Source organism: Lagenorhynchus albirostris, chromosome 4 (assembly GCF_949774975.1).
Source record: "Lagenorhynchus albirostris chromosome 4, mLagAlb1.1, whole genome shotgun sequence".
In the NCBI taxonomy this organism is placed as follows: Eukaryota; Metazoa; Chordata; class Mammalia; order Artiodactyla; family Delphinidae; genus Lagenorhynchus; species Lagenorhynchus albirostris.
This window is the reverse complement of record NC_083098.1, coordinates 21009224-21036023: the sequence shown is the minus strand read 5'-3', so window position 1 is coordinate 21036023 and position 26800 is coordinate 21009224. Positions and strand designations below refer to the sequence as shown.

The 26800-nt window shown below is 44.4% G+C and overlaps 1 protein-coding gene across 10 annotated transcripts in view; it reads left to right on the top strand.

Moving 5' to 3' along the window:
• Positions 1 to 25024, top strand: part of SETD7 (SET domain containing 7, histone lysine methyltransferase) — a 91911-nt gene extending 66887 nt beyond the window's left edge. For 5 of the 10 annotated variants that reach the window (XM_060147665.1, XM_060147662.1, XM_060147672.1 and 2 more), the window contains 4 exons: positions 3150 to 3231; positions 5459 to 5576; positions 10241 to 10398; positions 15453 to 21150. In XM_060147665.1, the coding sequence (XP_060003648.1) occupies positions 3150 to 3231; positions 5459 to 5576; positions 10241 to 10398; positions 15453 to 15633 (539 nt within the window). In that variant the 3' untranslated portion in view covers positions 15634 to 21150. Of the gene's footprint in view, positions 1 to 3149; positions 3232 to 5458; positions 5577 to 10240; positions 10399 to 15452; positions 21151 to 23797 lie in introns of those variants that run through there. The other 5 variants (XM_060147669.1, XM_060147668.1, XM_060147667.1 and 2 more) reach the window with 5 other exon arrangements.
• Positions 25025 to 26800: the final 1776 nt, after the last annotated feature.

Below are 26800 nucleotides of genomic sequence, written 5' to 3'. Positions count from 1 at the left end.
GCCTGTCTAAGGGAGTAGAGGGAGGGACGGTATGCGTTGAAGAAGATGCATCCTTGAGGGCAGGAAGAGATGTGACTCCCACTGGTATCTGCACAGCCCCTAACACAGTGCTTTACGTGTGGTTGGCACTTAGTACATTCGTGAGGAAAGTATTAGTCTAAGGAAGGGAGATGGGAATTCACAGGAGAATTTCTGCACAACAGAATGTGTATTCCACAGAAATGTTTGGTTTGAAAGTGGTTTTTTCTTCTTTTTTGAACTAACTTCCTTTAATGGGCTGTGTGCTGGTCCGGGTGCATTCCTCAGCCTTTCCCTGCCCTGCTTTACTGCATGGGGCTTCTGCCCCTTGCAGGCTGCATTCCCCAGGCTCTTGTGCCTGGGGCTTCTGTCTGGCTTTGGCCACAGGCTGGGGACACGGAGAGGGACAGGAGCAGGGAGAAGCCCTCTCTGTGTCCAGCAGAGTCCCCAGCAGTGGCCTGTCTCCTGATTCCATCTCCCAGCAGGACGGTCCCCCACGGGTCCAGCTTCCCTGGACTACTCCAGCTCTAGAGCTCCAGGAATGCCTCTGCCTCTGTCCCTGTGGCTCAGGGTTTTGGCCTTCTGCTCTTGCCAGTTTCTGGGCTCTTCACTGCCCTGTTTGGCTTCCCAGCTCTTCCAGCCTCTGTGTAACCAGTTCCCTGTATTAAATTCTCTCTCTCTGAAATACTCAAATGGTCTGTTTCCTGGTTAGACACCGAGTGATCTGGATTGTTTTCTGACTTTTACTTTGAGACATTAATTTGGGTTTTATTTTATTTATTTATTTTATTTTTGGCTGCGTTGGGTCTTCGTTGCTGCGCATGGGCTTTCTCTAGTTGCAGTGAGCGGGGGCCACTCTTTGTTGCGCTGCGTGGGCTTCTCATTACAGTGGCTTCTCTGTTGCGGAGAATGGGCTCCAGGAGCGTGGGCTTCAGTAGTTGTGGCATGCAGGCTCAGTAGTTGTGGCTCATGGGCCCTAGAGCGCAGGCTCAGTAGTTGTGGCGCATGGGCTTAGTTGCTCCGCGTCATGTGGGATCTTCCCGGACCAGGGCTCGAACCCCTGTCCCCTGCATTGGCAGGCGGATTCTTAACCACTGTGCCACCAGGGAAGCCCATTAATTTGGGTTTTGATTGTATAAAAAAAGGAAACAGAAAGAGGACCTGGTAGCCATTGGTAACCACTTAGGAATTGCTTAATGGAATAATTTGTGATGCCTTAGTACCTAAAATAATTGACTTTGCTGGAGTAAGCCCTCCAGTTCCAAAACTTGTTTCTTTACTTATTAGCCTTTGGAACACCGTATGTCTTCCTTGTGCTCTGGGAGGATGCTCTGAAGCTAATTCTTTGCAGAGAACGAACATTAATTCTAGGACGGTTGTGTACCTTCGTTTCTGGAATAAATTACTAATTGGCTTCTGAACCACTTTAATAGAAATAAGATGACTTTGTTAATGCTTTATCAAAAGCAGTCTGTTCTCCTTAATTCTGCTGAGGCTGAATTTATTTTTAGTGAAGGAGACAATTGCCAAGGGTGGGTGGTTGGCTTCTATAGACTGTGTCTAGTATCAAGAAAACCACAAGAAAAATTTAAAACTATTATCCAATCTGATCTGACCAGAGAGATCTCAAATTTTCATGACAAAGCTTTTTCTTGATTAAAAATTGTAATTACACAAGCAGCTTTTAAACCATATGAATAAAGAAAATTCAAAAGCAAAAATGGGATTTTAAAAGATACTTCTGATGGCTGTTTATTAAGACCTGAGAACGAAACTCCAGAACAAACCTAAAAACTATCCATTTATATCTTGCACAGCAATCTGTAATGACTGGTGTAAACCTGCCTATAGGAAGCATGTTATCTAGCCAGTCAGCTACTATCTCATTCTATCACATATTTTTTTTTTACACAATATTCCCTTGGCATTGAACTTTTTGAAATTTTATTTTATTTTATTTTTTAATTTTTGTCTGCTTTGGGTCTTTGTTGCTGTGCGTGAGCTTTCTCTAGTTGTGGCGAGCAGGGGCTACTCTTCGTTGCAGTGCTCAGGCTTCTCATTGCAGTGGCTTCTCTTGCTGCAGAGCACGGGCTCTAGGCACACGGGCTTCACTAGTTGCAGCACGCAGTCTCAGCAGTTGTGGTGCATGGGCTTCATTGCTTCACGCCATGTGGGATCTTCCCGGACCAGGGATCGAACCCGTGTCCCCTGCATTGGCAGGCGGGTTCTTAACCACTGCACCACCAAGGAAGTCCCTCTATCACATATTTTAATTAGAACTAATATTACCACATGTTACCGTTCCCATCTACTAAACATACAATCGCTGTATTCATTAATAACCTAAAAATATCTTTTAACGACTCAATTCAACATCACAAAGTTCAACAAACAAAACAGCAGATTTTAATCCCCTCGTATGAGAATATTTGACGTTTTGGCAATATTTGTTATACTTATGATTCTCCAATCATAAGTGATCTTAGAGGTGTAACATCAGTTGTACCAAATGGTGTGGGTGATGCTTACATGTAGAGCACCCAGGTAATTCCAGATATTTGTAGAATGAAAGAGAGAAAGTAAATTACGCTGTATAACATGGTATCCATCTTCATTATTATATTCTTGAATAAAGTGAAAGCATTTCAGGAGTAATATAAAAAAAGTATTTCGTTAGATTAACTTTTTCCTGATTATCTGTATGTATTTTTTCCACTTAGATATTCAGGAAAAGAAATAAAACCCATATGTGTACCTTTTACTATGTAACAAAATGAGGAGTTGGGGTTTATCTATTCACAATCATAAATTCTCTTAAATATAATGGATGTTATTTTAATCACCAAGAGATTCATGTGAATAGGATGGAGAATGAAGCTAAGAAATTTATTATGTTTGCACACTCAGCATAAGTAAACTTTTTTTTTCCCCTAACCCGCGCCAGTAAACTTTCTTATCATAAAAACCTGTTATCATTCTAGAAAACTATCCATTTATATTGAAGATTTTCATTCTAGTTGGCCTAACTTGAATAACACTTTTCATTATTTAACTCTTTCTGGTCCTGTGGATAGAGAGAACGCTCTTCCCTAACTCTGGGCCTTGTACTGAGATTTTTGTTTGCCTTTTAGGTTCGGTGTACCACTTTGATAAGTCAACTTCATCTTGCATTTCTACCAATGCCCTTCTTCCAGATCCATATGAATCAGAGAGGTAATTTTTTCCATGTGGTTTAAACAGCACCATTTATGTGAGATTAAATAACCCTTGTGGTAGGAATTATTGGCCCTCTGCTAAGGCCGAGTTCTTGAGCAGAAAAAAATAGTCATATATTCCGAGGAAGAGTGTTTTTATTGTCATATAGAATCTGTCCCTGTAAGGAAGTTTTTCCACCCATAAAGCGCAGAACAGCTTGTGTGTCAGTCCCAGAATGAAGCTTCTACAAAGACAGCAGCTGGGCCGGGCAGCCAGCTGTGCCCTGCTCAAGCGTCCCCTTTCTTGGGGCTCTAGTGCCACAGTTTGTGCCTTAGCCCCTGCTGGCCCCTAGGGAGCATTTCACACTCTTGAAAGCTCTAGCCGAGGCAGGGACCAAATGCCTCCTTTTCTACTTAGCCCAGCTGAGGGGGTCTGGAATGTGAGATGATTTCTTTATTCACTAAGGGAAGACAGGAGTGAAACAAAGAAAATACAAGAAGCATAAAAACATTCCAGCTTATAAATTACAAGTTTCTGATTCTCTAAGATCCCTCCCAGAGTGTCAAGCCCTGTTCCATTTCATACCCTAGCTAAACTCTAAGCTCCTGGTATGGTTTTCTCTGGTCCCCTGCCTGGGGTTCTTATTCCCCAGCGACTGGCCTGTTTGTGGGTAAGAGTGCCATCTGCAGTTGGCTTTCTCTTGGCCTCACTCTGTAAGCGTGGCTTCTATTCAGTTTCTGTCCCGTCCCCATCGGAGAAAAGGCCTCTTCCCTGGTTTAACTGACAGGGCTGACACCACAATGTCAAAATGAATGAATGGCCTCTTTCTTGACACGAGGCTCTGGACTGTTTGCAGGGAGAAAGGTTTGGTCTCTTGTTAGCCCCCAAAACACAACAGTACCATAACCGTATGCATCAGTCATTTTTTGTTACTGTCATTGTGATGATGCCACATAACAATACCCTCAGACTATCAGTGATTTATGAAAGCAAACATTTTCTTTTACGCTCATGCTTCTGTAGATTGGCTGACGTTCAGCCACTTTTGACTGGGCTCAACTCGGCTCAGCTGGACTAGGCTACACTCCAGGTTTCAAGTTGGGTTCCAGTCTGTCTCACATGCCTTCATTCCAAGACTCAGGCTAAGGGAGCAACAGCCCCCCGGGGCATCTTCTTCTTGTGGAGATGAATGGAAACTCAAGGAAGCTGGCAGAAACTTGCCTTGCTTCTTAATATCCGAGACCTAGCTTTGCAGTCACTTCTGCCTAGTTGCAAAGCAGATCATATGGCCAAGACCAAAGTCAGTCAGGCAGGGATGTATCCTCAGCCCAAGCTGAAGGGCAGTCATGCGGCCAAGCAGCAGGACGTATAATTCTGTCCCAGGGAGAGAGTCGAGGTAAAAGCAATAATTCAGCCTTCCAGCCCATCAAATAAGCAGAAGATCTACATAACAAAAATCCCAGATGACCAGTTCCACCAGAGTCATTACATCACAGGGGCCAGAAGAACTGAAATCCTGTGGACAGGGCATGTACTTACTTACTAAATCCAGTTCCGTAATCATGAGTGCTGTTTTCTTATAAACCAGTGGTGGGCAAACTTGTCCTATAAAGGGCCATGTGGTCAGTATTTTAGGCTTTGTGCGTCTCTACTGCAACTACTTAAGTCTACCTTTGTAATGCTAAAGCAGTCATAGATAATATTGAACAGATAGGTGTGGCTGTGTCCCAATAAAACTTCATTTACAAAAATGGACACAGCCAGATTTGGTCCTTGAGCTGATCTGCTATAAACTCCTTTGTTGGGAAGTGCTTATTGGATATATTTTATTATGTAAAAGATTCATCTTGGGGCCCCATTAAAACAGTCTTTCCCTCCTATTTGGCACTGAGAAACTTAGGTATAGCTTTAATTAGCTTTGGGAAATGTTTGCCTTATCTAGGAAGACAGTGGAAATTGTCATTAATTAAAACAGACAAATTTTTAAAAACCTTCTATCAAGCACTGAGTTACCTTGTGAATATATACTAATAATCCCTTTATTAGAGAGCAGTGAGAGAAATAAGTAACAGTTCTCCAGTTTCTAATGCCAAAATATGTGGTTTCACTGTTTCTTACTTCCTCATTGGATTATTATGAACTGACATTTTGTATCCCGTAGCTATAAGACTATTTTGGTGGTTGATGTAAGGGATGACATATCAAACTAAAAAAAAATCATTATTTGCCCCTTTTTTCTGTTTAGGGTTTATGTTGCGGAATCTCTCATTTCCAGTGCTGGAGAAGGACTGTTTTCAAAGGTAGCAGTGGGACCCAATACTGTTATGTCTTTTTATAATGGAGTCCGAATTACACACCAAGAGGTGAGCGGGGTAGAAGTGGAAAATCAGCATGATTGGTTAAAGGGTTTTGTTTCAAGCACCCTTATTAATTTTCTCATTAGTCCTTTTACTTTAATATTCACTAGGAATATAAAGGAGCAAAAAGCTAGGGTTTTTTGTAAAATGCTTGGATATTGTCTTATAGCCAGCCTCAGACTGCTTTAGCAAAGACACCATAGATTATGTAGCTTATGAACAACCGAAATTGATTTCTCACAGTTCTGGAGGCTGGGAAGTCCAAGATCAAGGTGCCAACAGATTCAGTGTCTGGTGAGAGCCTGCTTCCTGGTTCATAGATGTCCCTCTTTTTGCTGTAACTTCATATGGCTGGAGGGATGAGGGAGCTCTCTGGGGCCTCTTTTATAAGACACTAATCCCATTCATGAGGGCTCTGCCTGCTGTCATGACCTAAACACCTCCCAAAGACCCCACCTCCGGATACCCTGACATTGGGGAGGAGATTTCAACATACGTTTGGAGGGGGGACATCAACATTCAGTCTATAGCAGATATTTTCCTCCTATTTTTTTTTAATTGTTGTGAAATCAAGTCTATTCATCTTTTTTTTTTTTATTTATTTTTATTTATTTATTTGGCCACACTGCACGGCATGTGGGATCTTAGTTCCCCGACCAGGGATTGAATCCGCAGCCCCTGCAGTGGAAATGCAGAGTCTTAACCACTGGACCGCCAGGGACGTCCCAATTTTCCTCTTTATTTTGAGCCTTAGTATGATTTTTTTTTTTTTTTTTTACATTCCACAGCTATTTTATAGAGTGGGCTGGTACCATCAGGGAGACAGTAATTGCTTTGTATTGGACTACACCCAGTATCTGAAAAACTGAGATCCAACCGGACTCTGTCAATAATTAATTTATGACCTTGGGTGGGGTACTTTACAGGAAGGGCCCCTACTTCTGTCAGTGCAAAAGCCATACAATAGTCTCCACCTTACCTGGAAGGGTTCTATTTCCAAAAAAAATTAAAAGTTGAAGAGTTGAATCACCTCTTGCCTTTAAGACACAATCTTTGATACACTTCTCAGATTTCATATGTGTTTTTTTGTTTTTGCTTTTTTACTTCACAACTAGCTTCCTTAAGTGTGTGCTGAAGGGTGAAAGCTTGATGCTTCGAGCACAGCTAGGGCTCTGTCCATCCTGGTCTCACTTGTGTGAAGTTGGGTGGGACTTAAGTCCATCACTCACGTCCCACCTTCACGTCTTCATTTTTCGTTTGTTCCTATGGAATGATAAAAAGCAAAAGGCCGAGAAATAATCAAGTCACTGTACATTCAAAGCAGCCGCCCAGACAAAGATGTCAGTGCAGAAACCGAGCTGTGATCTGCCTCGCAGTGTCCCCTTGTGATGGTCAATCCAGAAAGTCCAAGAAATTCAGCCTGTGGACGGTGGCGCGGGATACTGACACATAATTTATTCAAACGTTTTACATCTAAGGAAACTGAAGCCAAGAGGGGTTAAGCAATTTGCCTAAAGTCACAAATATAGTAACTGGCAGAATTCAAGCAAGGTTTCTAACAGCAGAATCTGGCGCTGTGCTGAAACTCATTATATAAATGAATGAGGGTGCCTCCTTGCCTTCATGAAGTTTAGATGAGAAAAATACACAACTAGTGGCAACATAAGGAAGATGGTCCTGAGTGTCATATATCAAATCACATAACAGGTCTGGAATATTAAGATCCACGAAGATTTTTTCACTTTCATCACTGCTGTATCCCCTGCACCTAGAACAGTGCCTAGCATATGGTAGGTGCTCAGTCAGTATCTGTTGAATGAATATCAGATACAAATAAAAGCATAATTGTAGCTTACAGACAGGAGAGATGGTATACCTCTGAGTGTCAACAGTTTTTGAATGAAAGTGTGATCCTGTTAGTTCCGAAACGCTGTCCTTGCTGGCATGCACAGATGCTGGGGCCTGTTGGTCAGGACTGGTTGGGAGAAGGGATGCCCGCTGCTTGCACAGCAGATAGCGAGTCCTGCTGTGGGTGAGAAAGCACACTGGTTGTCCGTGACTCTGCTGGTCACACCGATTGCCCATCTGCAGCAAAGGTGTAGGACTTTTCTGGCGCTCAGTTTTGCATTCCTTAGGTTTCCGGTTCTGTTTGATGTTCTTACTTTCATTTTTCTTTGGCTTCATCCTTCTCTCTGTAGAGGTTCAAGGGATTTGAGGGCTGATTAAAGAAAAAGACCACAAGAGGCAGCAGCACACAACAAGCTTTATAGATATGGGATGGTGATTGGGCAGGGCTGCATGAGACGGGGTGTCCTCCCAGCATGAGGCCGTTCAGAGGTTTATGGCACAGGGGCCAAGGTCCAGAGGGGAGCAGGGCAACGGAACTCCTGGGAAAAAGAAGGACCGGAGAGGGGGTTGACATGTCTAGGTGATGTGTAGCCTGGGAGGGGTCTCTGGGCCAAAGGACTCCAAAGGACAGCTACAGTCTGGCGTCTTTATGGTCCTGGGTTTATCTATCTGCTCCTAGCAGATGTGGGGTGAGGTTTTGTGGATGAAGCAAACTCTGAATGGCTAAAACTCTGCTCTGTTTGGGCTATTTAAAATAACAGTGGGGTATGTAAAAATTTAAGGTTGGTGGTGATGGGCTTTTAAGGTAACAGGTCTCAGCCAGTAGTGAAGAAATAAACAACCTAGGGGCCCATACACAGACGCCATCTTTGACTCGTTGACATAACACTCACCTGCTTTTAATTCAAGACATCTGGTGATAAATGTAAGGCCCGACACTATGAAACTCTTAGAGGAAAACAGGCAGAACACCTTATGACATCAATCACAGCAAGATCCTTTGTACCCACCTCCTAGAGAAATGGAAATAAAAACAAAAATAAACAAATGGGACCTAATGAAACTTAAAAGCTTTTGCACAGCAAAGGAAACCATAAACAAGACGAAAAAACAACCCTCAGAATGGGAGAAAATATTTGCAAATGAAGCAACTGACAAAGGGATTAATCTCCAAAGTTTACAAGCAGCTCATGCAACTCAATATCAAAAAAACAAACAACCTGGGACTTACCTGGTGGCACAGTGGTTAAGAATCTGCCTGCCAAGGCAGGGGACATGGATTTGAGTCCTGGTCCGGGAGGGTCCCACATGCCGCAGAGCAACTAAGCCCATGCGCCACAGCTACTGAAGCCTCCGGGCCTAGAGCCCGTGCTCTGCAACAGAGAAGCCACTGCAATGAAAAGCCCGCCCATCACAATGAGGAGTAGCCCCCACTCACGCCTCAACTAGAGAAAGCCCGTGCGCAGCAACGAAGACCCAACACAGCCAAAAATAAATAAATGAATAAATTTATTAAAAACAAAACAAAAAACCCAATCCAAAAATGGGCAGAAGACCTAAATAGACATTTCTCCGAAGAAGATATACAGATCACCAACAAACATATGAAAGGATGCAACATCACTAATCATTAGAGAAATGCAAACCAAAAGTACAATGAGGTATCACTTCACACTGGTCAGAATGGCCATCATCAAAAAATCTACAAACAGTAAATGCTAGAGAGGGTGTGGAGAAAAGGGAACCCTCTTGTACTCTTGGTGCGAATGTAAATTGATACAGCCACTGTGAAGAATAGTATGGAGGTTCCTTAAAAAACTAAAAATAGAACTACCGTATGACCCAGCAATCCCACTACTGGGCCACTATATACCACTGTATACCCTGAGAAAACCATAACTCAAAAAGAGTTATGTATCACAACATTCATTGCAGCTCTATTTACAATAGCCAGGACATGGAGGCAACCTAAGTGTCCATTGACAGATGCATGGATAAAGAAGATGTGGCACATATATACAATGGGATATTACTCAGCCATGAAAAGAAACGAAATTGAGTTATTTGTAGTAAGGTGGATGGACCTAGAGTCTGTCATACAGAGTGAAGTAAGTCAGAAAGAGAAAAACAAATACCATATGCTAACACATACATATGGAATCCAAAAAAAAAAAAAGTTCTGAACAACCTAGGGGCAGGACAGGAGTAAAGATGCAGACGTAGAGAATGGACTTGAGGACACGGGGAGGGGGAAGGGTAAGCTGGGACGAAGTGAGAGAGTGGCATGGACATATATACACTACCAAATGTAAAAAAGATAGCTTGTGGAAGCAGCCGCATAGCACAGGGAGATCAGCTCCGTGCTTTGTGACCACCTAGAGGGGATAGGGAGGGTGGGAGGGAGATGCAAGAGGGAGGAGATATGGGGACATATGCATATGTATAGCTGATTCACTTTGTTATAAAGCAGAAACTAACACACCATTGTAAAGCAATTATACTCCAATAAAGATGTTAAAAAAAGTAGACATCTGGTTACTTTTTTGTGTCTTTGTAAAGGGACTTTAAATCCTTTTTTTCATATAAGATAGGGGAAAATCAATAAATGCTAAGTTGAGCTGCCCGGCGCTGCCCACATACGCCTTTTGCACCATCAGTGTGCAGGGTTTGCACCATCGAGGTGCAAGGGATGCCTTAGGCTCTTTCCATGTATATGGCACTCAAACTGTGAAGTTTAAGGATAAATGAGTTACTATCTCCGGTGTCCTTTGAGCTCCTGGGAGGAAGGGCCTTTCTAATGTTCGCTTTCTTGTTTTCTGCAGGTTGATAGCAGGGACTGGACTCTTAATGGGAACACCCTCTCCCTCGATGAAGAAACGGTCATTGATGTGCCTGAGCCCTACAACCGTGTATCCAAGTACTGTGCCTCCTTAGGACACAAGGCAAATCACTCCTTCACTCCGAACTGCATCTATGACATGTGAGTAGGATACCAAGCGGCCAGTGGCTGGGGCCCCGAGAATGAGGAGGGCACCTCAAAGGTGTCATCCTGCCTCGAGGAAGGTGGCTTCCTCAGAATATTCGAGGGTCTTCTGGCCAGGGGCCTCATGGTTATAACTTGAAACTCAGAAATGGAAAAGTGCTTCGAAGAGTAGAAATGCTGTGGAAATGCTGTACTTAGTGGTTGCTGTTTTAGTGTGGCTTTTTTGTCCTTTAGTTGTCTCATTCTGGAAAAGTAAGGGTAGTGTCCTTTGAAGTAATAGTACAAATTGAAATGACTCTGCACAGTGGAGATTAGGGAATCCTTTTATTATGTGCAAGGAAGAAGAACCCAAAGATCCTAAGCCCTAGGGTGTGAGCTCTCAGTATTGGGAAAAAAACGTGTAAAATCAGAGTCCCTATCATTTAACAATCAAGAGGAATGAAATACTGAACACATGCTACAACATGGAGGAGCCTTGAAGACATGCTAAGTGCAAGAAGCCAGTCATGGGGACTTCCCTGGTGGTCCAGTGGTTAAGACTCCACGCTCCCAATGCAGGGGGCCTGGGTTCGATCCCTGGTGGGGGAACTAGATCCCGCATGCATGCCGCAGCTAAGAGCCTGCATGCCACAACTAAAGATCCCGCATGCCGCAACTAAACATCCCACGTGCCGCAACTAAAGATCCCACATGCTGCCACGAAGATCCCACATGCTGCCACGAAGATCCCGCGTGCTCGCAATGAAGACCCAGTGTAGCCAGAATAAATAAATAAATATTAAAAAAGAAGCCAGTCACAAGAGCTTGTAGTGTATGATTTCCATGTATATGAACAGTCCACTATAGCCGCAGAGACAGAATGCAGATCAGTGGTTGCCTAGAGCTGGGGGCGGGGGTGGGCGGAGTAGAAGTTGATGGCTAATGAGCGTGGAGGTTCCTTTTGAGGCTGATGAAAGCTTCCAAAATTAGTGGTGATGGTTGCACAACTGAAAACCACTGAATTGTACACTTTAAATGGATGAATTTTATGAGACATGAATTATATCTCAACAAAATCATTATTTTAAAAAATCAAATAATCCTACTTCCCCTTCCAACGGTGCATTGAACCTCTTGGAAACCTCCATTGATGAGAACCTTACCATTATCCACAAAGGCGGCTGTCTGGACAAACAAATACATATCATGGAATTAGCTGTTGGGCTCTGATGATTAGAAAGTTCCTTCTGTTGAGCCCTTATGGGTTTCCCTGTAATATCCAGCCCTTGGCCCTAATTACCTCCCTTTTTTTCTTGTGTACAGTGTCAGTCTCTCTTCCACATAGTAGTCCTACAAATATCTTAGTCGTTTTCATGTGCCCTCCGAACCCTCTCTTCCAAAAGGCAAGCATCTCCGACCGTGCCTTAAAGGATACAGCTGAGATTCCATGCTGTTGCTGTCCTTAACTCAGCCTGAGGACAGGCTAGGAGTCTAGGAGTTAGGCAGCTGTGTGCAACCTTTTCTGCTCAGCTGTAGTTTGCTGTCACTTAGTCCTCTAGCTCGTTAACAGAAGCAGGATCTGATCGTGTGCATTTAATCTGTAGGAAAATTGCCAGGATTTGAATATCCCTTCTTGCATCCCTGAGATGGCTTTAAAATTGTTCTGGCACTGACTTGCTCTCCTTGTCAGCCAGTACCAAGTACTGAAGCTACAACTTCTGTTTAAAGGGCGGGTAGAAATGGCAAAGGACATGTGTCATGTGAAATGAAACTGACACTGTTATTAACTCCAAGGCTTTCACGGCCAGTGTGAATTAGGCCAAAGCATCTTTGCAGGCTGCACACAGCTCAACAACAACCCTTTAAAGCAGTGGTAACTAAGGATAACAAATGCTACTTAGGCTGCCCCTTAAAACAAATGAGTCCTGTGATTTCATGGCAAGAACATGATTTTTCTCATCAAAAAGAAGAGAGCACAGGAGACAAGAGAAGGAACCATTTGTGCAAAATCAAGTCCCTCCTCAGAGTTTTTTTTTTCCAAGCCCAATGTGAACGATTAGTTATTTGGGGTCATGGGGAGACTAGCTGAATAATAATCAAATATAACATTCAGATACCAATCCATGGCATTCATTTGTTTCTAAAGTCATTGGTACTGTTATGCACACTGTAACTTAAACAGAACAGCAGTTCTATAAGCTGTTTTAACTGTACTCTGGTACAGCGTGCCACATGGACAGATAGGCAGGAACTACATTTCTCGCTGTAAATATAGGTTACTTGTCGACAAGGGACCGAAGAGGGTGGCCCAGAGGTTTGGTCTGAGTGCTAATCGTGCAGCCAGTGTTTCCTGAGCACTTCCTCTAGGTCGGTGCTGTGCTAAAGCCTTCTGTGCACATTGTCATTCAATCCTCCCAGTAACTTCGTGGGGCTCCTGGTATTACTGCTGGTCCCAGATCAGTGACAAGAAACGCAGGGCTCGGGCTTCCCTGGTGGCGCAGTGGTTGAGAGTCCGCCTGCCGATGCAGGGGACGCGGGTTCGTGCCCCAGTCTGGGAAGATCCCATGTGCCGCGGAGTGGCTGGGCCTGCGCGTCCGGAGCCTGTGCTCCGCAACGGGAGAGGCCACAACAGTGAGAGGCCCGCGTACTGCAAAAAAAAAAAAAAAAAAAAAGAAAAGAAATGCAGGGCTCTTGTCAAAGTGGAGAAGTGCTCTTAACCATTGTGCCTTAGGGCTGCTTTGAAGAATCAGCACCTGAGATTGAGTTCTGTCTTTTCAGTCTGTCCATTTTCTACTGAGAATAACGATAATGAGCAAGAAAATTAAAGTACAAGAGGACGCTAAGAGAAATCTTAGGCTTCTTGTGTGATTTTTTTCCAGTGTACCAGAAGGTTACCTAGAGCTCCATTTCAGGAGTATTTTTTTTATTGAAGTATCACTGATTTACAATACTGTGTTAGTTTCAGGTATACAGCAAAGTGATTTGGATATACATATATTCATTTTCAGATGCTTTTCCATTATAGGTTATTACAAGATATTGAATATAGTTCCCTGTGCTATACAGTAGGTCCTTGTTGTTTATCTATTTTATATATAGTAGTGTGTATCTGTTAATCCCATACTCCTAATTTATCCCTCCCCCTCTCCCCGCCTTTCCCCTTTGGTAACCATAAGTTTGTTTTCTATGTCTGCGAGTCTGTTTCTGTTTTGTAAATAAATTCATTTGTATCTTTTTTTTTAAGATTCCACATGTAAGTGATATCATATATTTTTCTTTGTCTGACTGACTTCTCTTAGTATGACAATCTCTAGGTCCATCCACGTTGCTGCAAATGGCATTATTTCATTCTTTTTTATGGCCGAGTAATATTCCATTGTAAGGAGTATTATTTTTTCATGAAATATTTTAATTTAGAGACAAAGAGTTGTGATCTTAATAAGGAATTCCCAAATCCCTGATCCAGGGATGTCCTCTGTGCTGGAGCACAGTCTGAGACTTCTGTGCACGTGCGTGCTCTCATATACCCACGTGCCTGCTTACACATGTCACAACTGATACGAGTCTTCAGTTGTGCCAGGCGCTGCGTGTGGTGCTTTATTTATGTGACCCTATCTTGTCACCACAATGACTCTTGGAGGATAAGCATTACTGGTGTTATCATGATTTGGCAGGTGAGGAAAGTGAGATTCAGAGACACAGAGGCGAGCTTTCCAGAAGGACGCAGTAATAATGTGTGGCACCAGGACTCACACCAAAGACTTCGGGCCCAAATCAAGTGTGCTTTCCAAGAAACAGGACAGCCAAAGGGAGTGGACATAGAGGCCCCCTTGGAGTGAGGGTGTGGTTGTTCCTTTTTACTCCCCACAAAATATGTCCATACACTGCAGACACACTCCTCTCCCACCAAGCGCTTGCCGTCAAGCCCCATACCTCTGACTTCCGGCCTGGAACCTCCTCCTTTGGTGTTTCAATGCCCTTTGTTCAAAATGTAACTATAAATGAATGGATTTGACCAGATGCATAGGAAAACAAAGTTAATTTCTTTCTGGCCTGCCTTCCAGGTATCCGTGTTGGGTTTCAGCAGCTGTTAGAGGAGATGAGTCTCTTAATACTTATTTAGCTCCCATTCCCCTGCAGGGAGCTGTGCAGGTGAGCCAGGCTGGGAGCCTCTGGCAGAGGAGCATAATCCTAGCTTTAGCCCGGCCTCTCCCGTCACAGGGTGCATCGGAGGGAAATCTGAAAGAAGCAGGATGGCAGAGCAGTCTGGGCTTCCCTCTTGGGAAAAAAATCTTCATTTACTTTTTTTTTTTTTTTTTTTTTTTGCGGTACGCGGGTCTCTCACTGTTGTGGCCTCTCCCGTCGCGGAGCACAGGCTCCGGACGCGCAGGCTCAGCGGCCATGGCTCACAGGCCCAGCCCCTCCACGGCATGTGGGATCTTCCCGGACCGGGGCACGAACCCGCATCCCCTGCATCGGCAGGCGGACTCTCAACCACTGCGCCACTAGGGAAGCCCTTCATTTACTTTTATGCTAGAAAATAACTCTTCCTCTATAGGTACAGGATGGAAAACAGAGGTTTTCGCTTTTGAAAATCCACAGGGCTCTTTCTTACAACTCCAGAAGTGCCCTGGCAAAGCCTTTCCCTGAGGTACAGCTGAAATGCTGACAGGCTGCACTGGATCTGATTTCTCATTAAAGACAGATTTTTGTTGAAGCTCCTGATTGTTGATTTACAAATACAGAGTGGCAAATAGGCTCAGAAAGGAAGACAGGGCCGTGCTTTTTAAACCTTAATGTACACAGGAATCACCGGGGAGGGGGAGGGGGGCGGGGTGTTAGAATGCAGATTCCGCTACCAGGTCTGGGTGGGGAAGCCCGGAGTATCCCCGTGAGCACTAGGCTCCCAGGGGAGGCTGATGCCGGCTCCTCTGTGGCCCGCACACTGAGGACCTGCCGGTGGTGTCCAGGGCGCAGCAAGCACATGGGTGATTCCTGCCTCAGCCCTTCTAGCCTTTGCATCCGACCTCCCGGTCCGGCCTGGGAATGACCATGTGCATCTTGATGTCTAGGTTTGTCCACCCCCGTTTTGGACCCATCAAATGCATTCGCACGCTCCGAGCCGTGGAGGCCGACGAGGAACTCACTGTTGCCTATGGCTACGACCACAGCCCCCCGGGAAAGAGTGGGCCTGAAGCCCCCGAGTGGTACCAGGTGGAGCTGAAGGCCTTCCAGGCCACCCAGCAGAAGTGAAAGGCCTGGCTCTGGGCTTCAGAGACCTGGAATAGAAACTTGGATCTATGCACTACGTTTATCCGACAACGGGACAACCAGGGACTGCTCATGCTGTGACATCACATCCTCTCACTCTGCGTTCGCTACAACTTTCTCGAATACTAACTAGGTCTGACTGTATTACTCATACCAGATTTAAAATTAGCTAGCAACAACGCCCTCCTGAGAGGTACTGTTGAGCACTTGACAGAAGACAGCGTGATGTTCTTGGGTGGTTCAAGACTAAATCTGTACCACATTCAGAGATGCCAAACGATTAGACTGAAAAAAGGGAAAAAGGGGGTTTTTCAGTCATTTTTAGTCAGTGGCTTTTCCATGAGGTTTATTTCTGTGGCCAGTGCAAATTGCGTTATCACACTTGCATATGCGCCATATGGAGGACAGAGAATTACTACATTTTTATTCTCTAAATGTAGTATCATTTGCCTTTTAACCTTTGATCTGTTCTTGCAATAGAATGGCTTTGTTTTTTCCCTAGCGAACAGAACCCCACTTTTTGAGTCACTTCACCCCTTAGTCCTCTTCTCTATCTTAGGTATCTTTCACAAGAGAAAACTTCCAAATGCATTTCGTTTCAGTGCCAGTGTGTAGGTCTCTCTGGCTCTCTCTATATCACTGTTTCATTATTATGTCCTAATATAAAGACCTGGCTCCTAGGGCCGGGCTATTATTATAGAATTATTATTCTCGCATGTAAACAAAGGTATCTTTGCTTTAAGATGTGAGAAGAAATGAATTTACTTTGTTTGCATTAAGTTATGGAGGAGTTGTAACATATACTTTAAGAAAGAAGAGAGGGAAATTAGTATTTCTAAGCAGTAGACGTGGCAATTTTGCAATATCTTCAATAGTGCTAGTAATTTTTTTCTCCTTGGTTACACATTAAATGTACATAACAGAGCAGTCTGGCTTGTGGCACAGTGCATTGAATTCAAAAGTCAAATAGCAAACTTGAATTATAACACAGAATTCAAAAGGTTTTTTTCGTTTTTCGTCTTTTTTTTTTTAATCGCTACTGTTAAGAGAGACGTACTGATCACTAGGTACAAATCAAACCTTAATGGTAAAACTCTTCATCATTGTAATTTCAAAGCACTTAATCTGCTTCACAGCCTTGTGAATTAAGACTAACACCTGTATAGTTTAGAAGCAACGGTATCAATAGCATTTCAGCCATTTTTGCTAGCCGTGTGTAATCACAACTGCAGAAATAAGGAGAAAAGCCCCTGTTTTTTAGTTTAGCTAATTAAGTATGTAACCTGACTGGGATTACTCTGGGGGAATTCTGGGAGTTTGGGGTTTTTGTAAGTGCCCTCACCACACTCCATAGCGGTGTCCTCTCTTCAGATGCCCAGCTGAGGAGCTGGGAGGTCTGGAAAGCAGCAGTTGCTACAAGTTGCAACTGTCAGCTGGGGCACCTGTCACCGAGTCAGTTTGGTCTTGAAAGCTGAAGCCTTCCACACTGTAGCTCTGGCTAGTAGGGAAGGCTTGCTGGGAGCAGGAAAAGAGAAAAGAAACAGGCAGGAGGAAGTTTGCTATTTCATGTCAGTTACACATTGCTCTTGGGAAGAATTTAACAAAAGTGCTTCATCCAGAGCTGCTCACAACTTTCAGTTCTGGCAGCTCCTGGGCACAGGATTCAGCCTTCAAGACAGTGACAGAAGTGGCCCTTTCCCTTGGTAAATCCAGGCTTCCCAGAGCTCCCCTGTCTCCAGCAGTGCAGCTGGGTGGCCATGGTTTCAGGGAGCTAAGCTGCTGGTTCACTCGTGAGAAATTCTGAGGCTGCCAGGAAGATCTTCCACGAAGTGAACTGAATAGAGTTTTTAGATTAAAAGGCACCAGGATAGGATCGCTTCTATTCTGTAGAAAGAGACCGTTCCATAAACTGGCCGATGGGCAGAGTCTTGGGACTTGTATTCTGATAGGTGCTTTCATTCAAACGCGTCCCAAAGTAAGTGACTGTCTTCAGGAGAAAGATGGCTTTAATCAGCCCCAGTGAGTTGGGTTGTGGAGCCAGATCAGGGAGTGCGGTCGGTCGGGGGAGGATGGCGCAGGATCCAAAGCAAGGACTTCAGGCTGCCGGCTGCCATGGGGTGTAATTTCTGTCCCAATGGGCTTCCCCATTCAAATGGAATTTTTCTTTTCTTTGGACAAAAGTGGCTGAAGAGTTGGAAATAGTGATTAACCAGCGAATCCATTTTTCAAATAAGATAGTGAATAACTCTCCGAGTTTAAGGCCTGGCTGTGTGTCTGTCTGTGACGTTCAGACAAATCAGAGGAAGCAGTACATCCAAGCTGAGCCTCTCCACGTCCTCTCTCCTGTCTCCCTTGTTCTCTGGCTCTTCTTTCTCCTGCCCTACCCGCTCCTCTCTCTCTCTCTCTCTTGTCTGTGAGAATGGCTGGTGTTTGTACATAACAGCATGCCAGCTGATCCCTCCGGCCGCTCCCTCTCTCCCTCCTCTCCTCCCAGTCTCTCTGGCCCATTGGACCATCTCTGTCTCTCTGTCCCTCTGCGAGTACCTCTCTCCATCACTCTGTGTCCATGTCTGGTTCTGCTGCTTCTGTTGTCCCCCTGACACCCCCCCCAACCAAATGTAAGACTTTGTCACAGGGTGGGGTCGTAGGGGGCCTTGAGATTCACTGTGTTCTGTAGGTAGATAAAACAGTCAAGGGGGTTGGGGTCCCATGAGGAATTAACTGGTGAGGGAATAGGGTTTGTTCCCTGTTTGAGCCAAAGCTGAGGGGGAAGCCTTGGGATGTATTTTTCTACTGAATCTCGATGTCCGCTGTGGAAGGAAATATGTCAGGAAGCAGGTAGTTTCATCAGCATCGTAACAGAAATGTGGAAGAGTCCAGGTGGTGGGGATAAAGGAGTAACTTTCTGCTCTCCTGCAAAAGGGCCGGTGCCGAGGAGGGTGCCTGATGCCATGGTCCCCATCAGATTCACTCAGAGCCGTCTCAGTCCAACTCCTGCATGACTAGATCTTTCCTTAGCAGCTTTTCTATGACAAAATATTATCTTGTGTTAGAGTTAGGAATAGGAACTAATCTGTAGGAGTATGTCCCCAAATGGGTATTTGAAAGGACTCACAAAAAACAACCGTAAGGACTGAATTTCTGACACAGAGGAATGATGAGATTTAAAAGCTACAGGCAAGGAAGACTTGAGTTTTGCATTACCTATTCTTATTTTAACCTGCTTCATCCCTGGTCTGCCTGAGAAACTGAGAAGGAAATTCGTTGTTCAAGACCCCTTTGAACCTGTCTGGGGCTGTCATTAAACTTATTTGCCTTCTGGGGGTTCTTCACACTGAAAAACAATTTCCTTATCACCAACAACCTGAAAAGGCCCAAGTGAAGGCCAGGTGTAACCATTGACAACATTTAATTGTAAGGGTAAAATTGCAGTAACTGTGAACAGTGAGTTCGAGGGTTGTCTTCTCAGTGAGTGGTATGTGGCACTTTAGTAAATTTCCTTTATGAAATTTTAAATCACTCGCTGCAAAATGCATTTAAGATCTTCCAGGAAGGTTATTGTTTTCTGTTGTGCTTTGTTTTAAAACAGTTGCCTCAAGTTTCTGTCTTAAGAGTAGTGATTTAGAATCCAGACATCTTTCATTTTAGAAAAACAAGCAAAACCATGTTGCAAGACTGATAGTCGTAATGTTTATTTGCCGCAGATCAAAGGTTCGCAAAATATATTGACTTTACATCTACTTGAGGTACCTTGATAGACTGTTTTTTTTTTTGTCTTTGATCTTTCCCTTCAGGAATGTGGAGCCTCAGTGTCCATTTTGATTTTTAAAATCCTAAATTGTAATCGTTTTATTTTGCCAAATGGGTGCAGACATACTCAAAGCAATGAAAACTATTTCAAGCCATACAACCACAGGGATGGAAACCCTTTTCACAAATTTTAACGTGTTTGTATGTAAATAGCTGTTTGTATGAACTATTTTCATGGTAGAATGAATATATTTAAGTGAAGTTGAATTATTCCAGTGCTATTTAAACAAATTGCAAACATTTTTGGTGAGAATTCTCAGAGTCTATTGAGATATAATGCAGATCAGTTTTGATTTTTACAAAATCAAAAAGCCTACAAAAAACTCTGACTCATGGCAACTTCCCCGCGTTGTTGCACCTGACGTGGAGAGAGCTCGTAGGCTTCCCCAGTGCCTCAGCCGCTTCCTGGTGGAAGTTAGGTGCTCGTGGAGGTATGTCCACCCTTAGTGACATCACTCCGGGCCTTTGGGGGCCCGTGAGTGACTCAGAGGCATTAGAGACACCGGTGCAGTTATCCGGAGCACAATTTCTTTGCAGGGCAGCAGAATCAGAAGCCAGACGTGGCCATGGGAACCTCGGAACCGGGTTTTCTGGCCGCCATCCACCGCTTTCCTTACTGCCTAGTCACACACGTCAGGGAGGCTGCCCTCAGTGGAGCTGGGGTTCAGACCCCCGGGTGGGACCTCACGGTTTTGCCAGCAGTCCCTGCCTCTGGGCCTCCACCTCGAGAGAGGACGGAGGAGGGTCCTGCTGGCAAGGGGCCCATTTCTCAGCACAGTACACTTCCGGTCTCAGCTCTGGGAAACTATGCACCCAAGCACCAAACTTCCAACCAGAGAGAGACATCCTCGGATAACGCAGATCCTTGCTTCCTCTGTCTGTGACTTTACACACCGTTGTTAGAAGTCGTTTTAACATCAAGACCAATCACCTCCCTATAGGACATACCTCCCAACCCCCCTGACTCTTACTAGAACACTCCTTTATAATGATATTCAACTTGAGTGGTTTGGTTTTTTTTTTCCGCTTTAGTCCTGGATATAATGAAATGATAAATATGATGACAAATTTTCACTGTGTATACTGGCAATATGTACACACATACCAATGTATCTTAACATACAACTTGGTTACATTTTGGGTGACTGTCATTCATCTCAAGTCATGTACTGGGAAACTACAGGGACTACATGATGTCTCCTTATCATAGAGGAAAGTTGGGTTCATGGTTCTGAGCTCCCTACTTCAAAAGTTTTTCCTCCTGGGTTTTCTGTGTTCTCTTTTTATCCTGAAATGCATTGATTAGGTTGTGAGGTATGTTTAAGGATTGGAAGCCAGGGGAATGCTTTCGGCATTTATTGCAACCAAAAGTTAACCTCATCACAGTTAACGAGCATCTTTGATTGGTCTTTTGTGGAATTTGAACTAAATCTATGAGCCTTATTCAATATCTATAATTCTATGATTTTTTTAAATTATGGGAAATTAATGAAAGATGTTTACATGAATAATGTTTGCCCTTACTGTGTTATGAATGAGTTTTTTGTAGTGTGTCTGGGTGCATGTGCAAGAGTAGGAAAAATGTTTCTGAAACAAAACTTGACAAATATTTGTAATGAAAAGTAAATTTAAAGATTGCTATAATTGCGCTATAGAAACAATGCAAGTATTAAACAAAATATACAATCACCTGTCGTTGTCTTCCTTTGGTTGCCTGGGGCAGGAAGGCAGTAACGTATTTCTCTGCCATGTCTTCCTGTATATTTAAATTACTAAGCAAACTTTACATTTGAAGTTGTTCAAAAATGTTACAGTAAGTCCCCTACATACGAACGAGTTCCATTCTGAGAGTGCGTTCGTAAGTCCACTTTGTTTGTACGTCCAACAAAGTTAGCCTAGGTACCCAGCTAACACAATCGGCTACATAGTACTGTACTGTAATAGGTTTATAATACTTTCACACAAATAATACATAAAAAACAAACGCAAACAACAAAGAAAACATTTTTAATCTTACAGTACAGTACCTTGAAAAGTACAGTAGTACAGTACCACAGCTGGCATACAGGGGCTGGCATCGAGTGAACAGGCAAGAACAGTTATGGACTGGAGAAGGGAGGGGAGGTGGGAGATGGTAGAGCTGAAGGATCGTCAGCAACAGGAGATGCAAGGCAAGCTGCAGTTTCACTCATGCCTGACGCTGATGAAACGCACGTTCGCATCTTTGAAAGTTCGCAACTTGAAGGTTCGTATGTGGGGGACTTACTGTATTAACCTTTTACCTTTTTCAAAGCATCATAGTAAGACCTGAGGGAGGGGTATGAAAGGTGAGGAGCCTGCTGTGTATTTGGCATGGCACCCCATACACCCATGAATCCAGAAAAATTAGCCACATCAGCCAGACGTATCTGATGGGCTCCATAAATGTTAAGGATATTGAACGTAAATCAGAAGATCAGCGAAAATATCTGAAGAACGGGAAACTTCCACTTGTGGTTGAAGATACAGGAACGTTGTTAGATGTTGTGGTAGATCTTCATGATCTTAGGACAGCTTTGAGCCAAGGAAGCCAGAAACCCCTTATTTCTGCCCAATCACTGCCAACGTTCCCAAACTCTCCCCTACAACATTCCCAAAGCACAAAGGCCAGTGACAAAGGAGATAAAAATAGTACTTTGCTATCAGCTGGGCCATCTACCCATGGTCCCAAAGAAGTGAATTCCAGTAAGCTGGGTGTCAAACTGAAGCAGCTCATGAGCCCGCCTGCTTTATCTTACCTCCCTCGGTTGCCCATTCTTTGATCTTATCACACTTCCTTCCATTGAAGCAAGTGAGATGACTCAGTCCAAACCGGGCTAGATCAGTTTCCCCACTTGGATGAAGACACGTCCATACACTGGAAATTTAAGGCAGAGTTTCGCCCACTAACACACAATATTAATATTCTTCCTCCTTGTGTGGGAGAGGGGTGTGAAATTAAAAGCTGAATAAAACTGGGGCAAGTCTAAGAAGCTCAACTCTCAAAAGTGAACGATCAGGCAACAGTTTTGGTTTGTTTTTACTGGAGTACAGTTGCTTTACAATGTTGTGTTAGTTTCTGCTGTACAGAGAAGTGAATCAGCTCTATGTGTACATATATCCCCTCTTTTTTGGGTTTCCTTCCCATTTAGGTCACCACAGAGCATTAAGTAGAGTTCCATGCGCCATACAGCAGGTTCTCATTAGTTGTCGATTCTATACGTATTAGCGTATATATGTCAATCCCAGTCTCCCAGTTCATCCTACCCCGCCTTTCCCCTCTTGGTGTCCATACGTTTGTTCTCGAACAGGCAACTTCTTGTGGATTAAGATGGATGTAGTCTCAAGTGTTGTAGCATAAGGGATTGTGAGGAAGATTGAAACCAAATTGTTTTAGTCTCAATACTCGTCCCACATATACTTCTTACTAAATATCTGCTTTTGGGTTTTAATGTTCCAGACCATTTAGCCTGCTAATTCACACTAGACTTAAAATTATTTCAGAAATTATTCATTTCTAGAATTAGAATTAGATAACAATCATTCAGAAGGATTTTATGCATCTGACTGGTTTGGGGTTGTTCAACTAGAAAGTTTTGCCCCAAAAGTATTTTAGAAAACAGCTGTTGCCTTTTATATAAAAAGATGATGCAAAGTCCCCTGCAACACACTGGTATGTGTTTCTCTTAAAGTTTTGTTTCTTTGTGAAAACCAAAAGCCATGGTTTTGAATTTAGAGCTTCACTTCTTTTTTTTTTTTTTTTTTATTTATTTATTTTAGCTGTGTTGGGTCTTCGTTTCTGTACGAGGGCTTTCTCTAGTTGTGGCAAGCGGGGGCCACTCTTCATCGCGGTGCGCGGGCCTCTCACTATCGCGGCCTCTCCTATTGCGGAGCACAGGCTCCAGACGCGCAAGCTCAGTCGTTGTGGCTCACGGGCCTGAGTTGCTCCGCGGCATGTGGGATCCTCCCAGACCAGGGCTCGAACCCGTGTCTCCTGCATTAGCAGGCAGATTCTCAACCACTGCGCCACCAGGGAAGCCCTCAGAGCTTCACTTCTTATAATGTACATAGAAAAAGATGAATGGCTCCATCTAGATTGCTACCAAATTTTTATTGCCAAGTATCAGATTTTGCAGGTATCAGTATCATTCTGATATTGCAAGTATCAGAATGCTTCCAGCTTCAAGAAGCCTAAAAACCTGCCTCAATATAGCTGAAGCAATAAAGATTTACTATCTCACATAACAAGAAGTGTTGAGTGACCCTGGAGTTGGTTAATTCTAACCAACTTCCTATCTTTCTGCTTTGCAATTCTTAGCAGGTCCGGTTTGCCCTGAGGGCCCAGTTCATCCTACAGTCACAGCATGGGTATCACAGTTGCAGACATCACAGCCAGATTTGGCAACATCTAGTGGGTGAAAAGGAAAATCTCTTGTATGGTCTCTACCATGGAGGAAACCTAGACCAATCCCTTGCAGGGCCATGGGGGCACCATGATTACCTGAGGGAAGCTTACTGCTGTGTGGAGAAGGGTGGAGGGCCTGAACGAAGCTGGCATTCTCCCAGCAAGGAAGAAAGGAGAAAAGACAGTTGGGTTGACCACTCACAGTGTCTGCCTCTTCTACGTCACAGGTTTTGTCTTATTTTCTTCAGAGAAGAAAGGAAATAGTTTCTTCAGATACATAAATGGATTTTCTAATTAATCAAATCAACTCCGAGAATTCTCCAGTGGCTGGTGTGGGAGAGAGTTCTACAAAGATACATTTAGGTCAAGTTTAAAGGCAGTTTTAAATGTTTAGATTATTCATTTATCTCACAAACAGCCATGTGATACAGGTACTGCTATCACCCCATTTTAGAGAGGGAAGAACTGAGGCATACCGATGTTAAGTAACTTGACTTGCAGTTAGGTAACCCGGTCGCAGAACTCACAAGGAAGTGGCAGAGGCAAAGCATGAAGCCGGGCAGCTGGGCTCCAGGCTGCTCTCCTAACCACACTTATGGGAGCTCCTCTCTCCTCCTGCCCTTCACTTCTTCATGCTCTCCACAGGGTAAAACCAACTATTAATATCCTTAGTCTAAGTCTTCTTTCCCTTGATCATTTGCTTAGCCAGCTAATCGACTGATCTCCCAGGCCCCACCCCTCCTCGGTCCAATCCATGCGATACTGAAACCGAGCGGGGCCCTGTGGGGCTCCCGGGCCTGGAGGCCTTTTTGTCCCCCGTTTCTTGTAGGCAAGACTCCAGCCTCCACGACCTTCCCTGAGTTCCAAAGGGCAGATTCGAACAGTTGCTAATCAAGGGAGGAGCAGCTAAGAAACCACCTGAGATTACAGGGACCAGAGAAGCCCATCAAGATTAGGAGACGGACCACCCGAGACCCTGCACACACCCTCATCTTGTCAGCAACCCCGCCCCTGAACTACCACCATAAAACTCATCACATCCTCCCAGGTTGGGACATATGGTTTTCTGAGGCAGTAGCCTGCTGTGTCCCCCTTTGCCTGGCAAAGCAATAAAGCTATCCTTTTCTGCTTCACCCCAAACTCTGTTTCTGAGGTTTGATTCGGCACCGGTATACAGAGAAGCTGAGCTTTCAGCGTCAGTATCCAGACCACCTTCCTACGGTTTTGCTCTCATCACCTTCTGCCCTGATCCGGAACTTTCACCCCCTCTGCCTTGATTCCAGTCGTAGCTTCTGCATCCCATCTTATTTCTCATTCCTCACCCCCACCACGTGCAGCTCCCTCAGTGATGAGGTTTCACTGCCTCTCTGTGGTGGCACCGGCGAGGGTCATGTGATGGACGGGACCTGGGCTCTGGAGTCAGACTGGTTTGCATCAGCTCTGCCACTGTCCAAAGGACAGCGGGCTTTAGACTGCTCTCTAGCAAACGTGGATAACACCTGCTGCACAGGGTTGCTTGGGGATTGTAAAGACTGAGCTTTTGCAAGCCCTCCTCCCTCCCTGAGCTTCTTCCTTCCCCTCCAGTCACTCTCACTGCCTTCTTGTCTTTAGAAATGCCAGGCTTGCTCCAGCTCCCCTCTCACCTGTGCGTGTCTTTCTCCCAGATCCACATGGCTCCCTCCCTCGCCTCCTACAAGTCTTTGCTGAAATGCCTTCCTCGACCATCCACTTAAATTGCAGCATCCTCCTCTCCGCAGCATCTCCGAGCCCCTTTACCCTCCTTTCTTTTTCTCCAGACCACTTTCACCTTCTAACTTACTATATGATTTCATTATCCATTATGTTTGTTCACTGTCTTTCTCCTCTCTCTAGACTGTCAGCTCCAGGTGGGCATGGATTTAGTCTGTTTCATTCACTGATGGATCCTTAACGTGAGGCACATAGTAAGCACTCAATAAACTGAACAGGAGTCCACAGATTGTAATGTTTAAGAGAGCTTTGGTAATCATCTTAGATTGAAATCCCAGCGCTGCCATTTCCCAACTGTACGATAAAACTTCTTTATGTTTCAGTTTCCTTACTTGTAAATTTACATTAATAATGATACCTAAAAAAAAAAAAAGATTGAGTGCTTGACCCATGGAGCAGACTCACTAACTGTGTCCTTTCTGCTTTGGAATGCCACCTTTGGGGGGTGGGGGTTGGAGGGGGCAGGAGAAGCTGGCCTCACGCTTCATGACCTGCCCTCACTGCCCCCCCCCCCCGCTTTTCTGCACCCATGGACATCACCGGCCACACTGTATTCTTGATTGTTTAATGAGTGAAACACCTTGCTGGCCTCCCCCTTAGATGACAGCCTTCGGGGCCAGCAAGTGTGTCTTTCTGGATGCATACAAAGCATTCTCCAAATACTTGATGTAAGCATGACGGAGCTGGAGTGTCGTTTTAAAAAAAATCATTTTCTCAGCTTGCTCATTCAATCAACACATATTTCTTACCATGTAGCAGTCACTCTTCTAAGCCATTAACAAATTGGCAGTGAACAAAAACAAAGTCCCTGCCTCGTGGAGCTTACGTTTTCATGGCGACCCTGATCATGAGCCAGCAATGGCTGTAAGTGCTATGGAACAAGGCAAGGGGTGTGGCGGTTAGATGGGGGACCGCACCGAGGGAGGGAGTGCAAATCGGGGGGTCTGGTAGGGTGGAGGCCAGGGCTGTAAGGAGAAAGGGCTGGCCAGGGGCTGTGCTTAGAGGGCAAGCAGGAACCCAATTCTATAGGGGCCCCCAAAGCCATTTTAAGGACTGGGTTTTTAACTCAGAGTGGATGGAAAGTCAACCGATGACATGAACCACTTTTGTGTGTTTTTAAAAACAAACCAGCTTTATCCAACTTAGTTTCCTGAGGGTTCCAAAAAC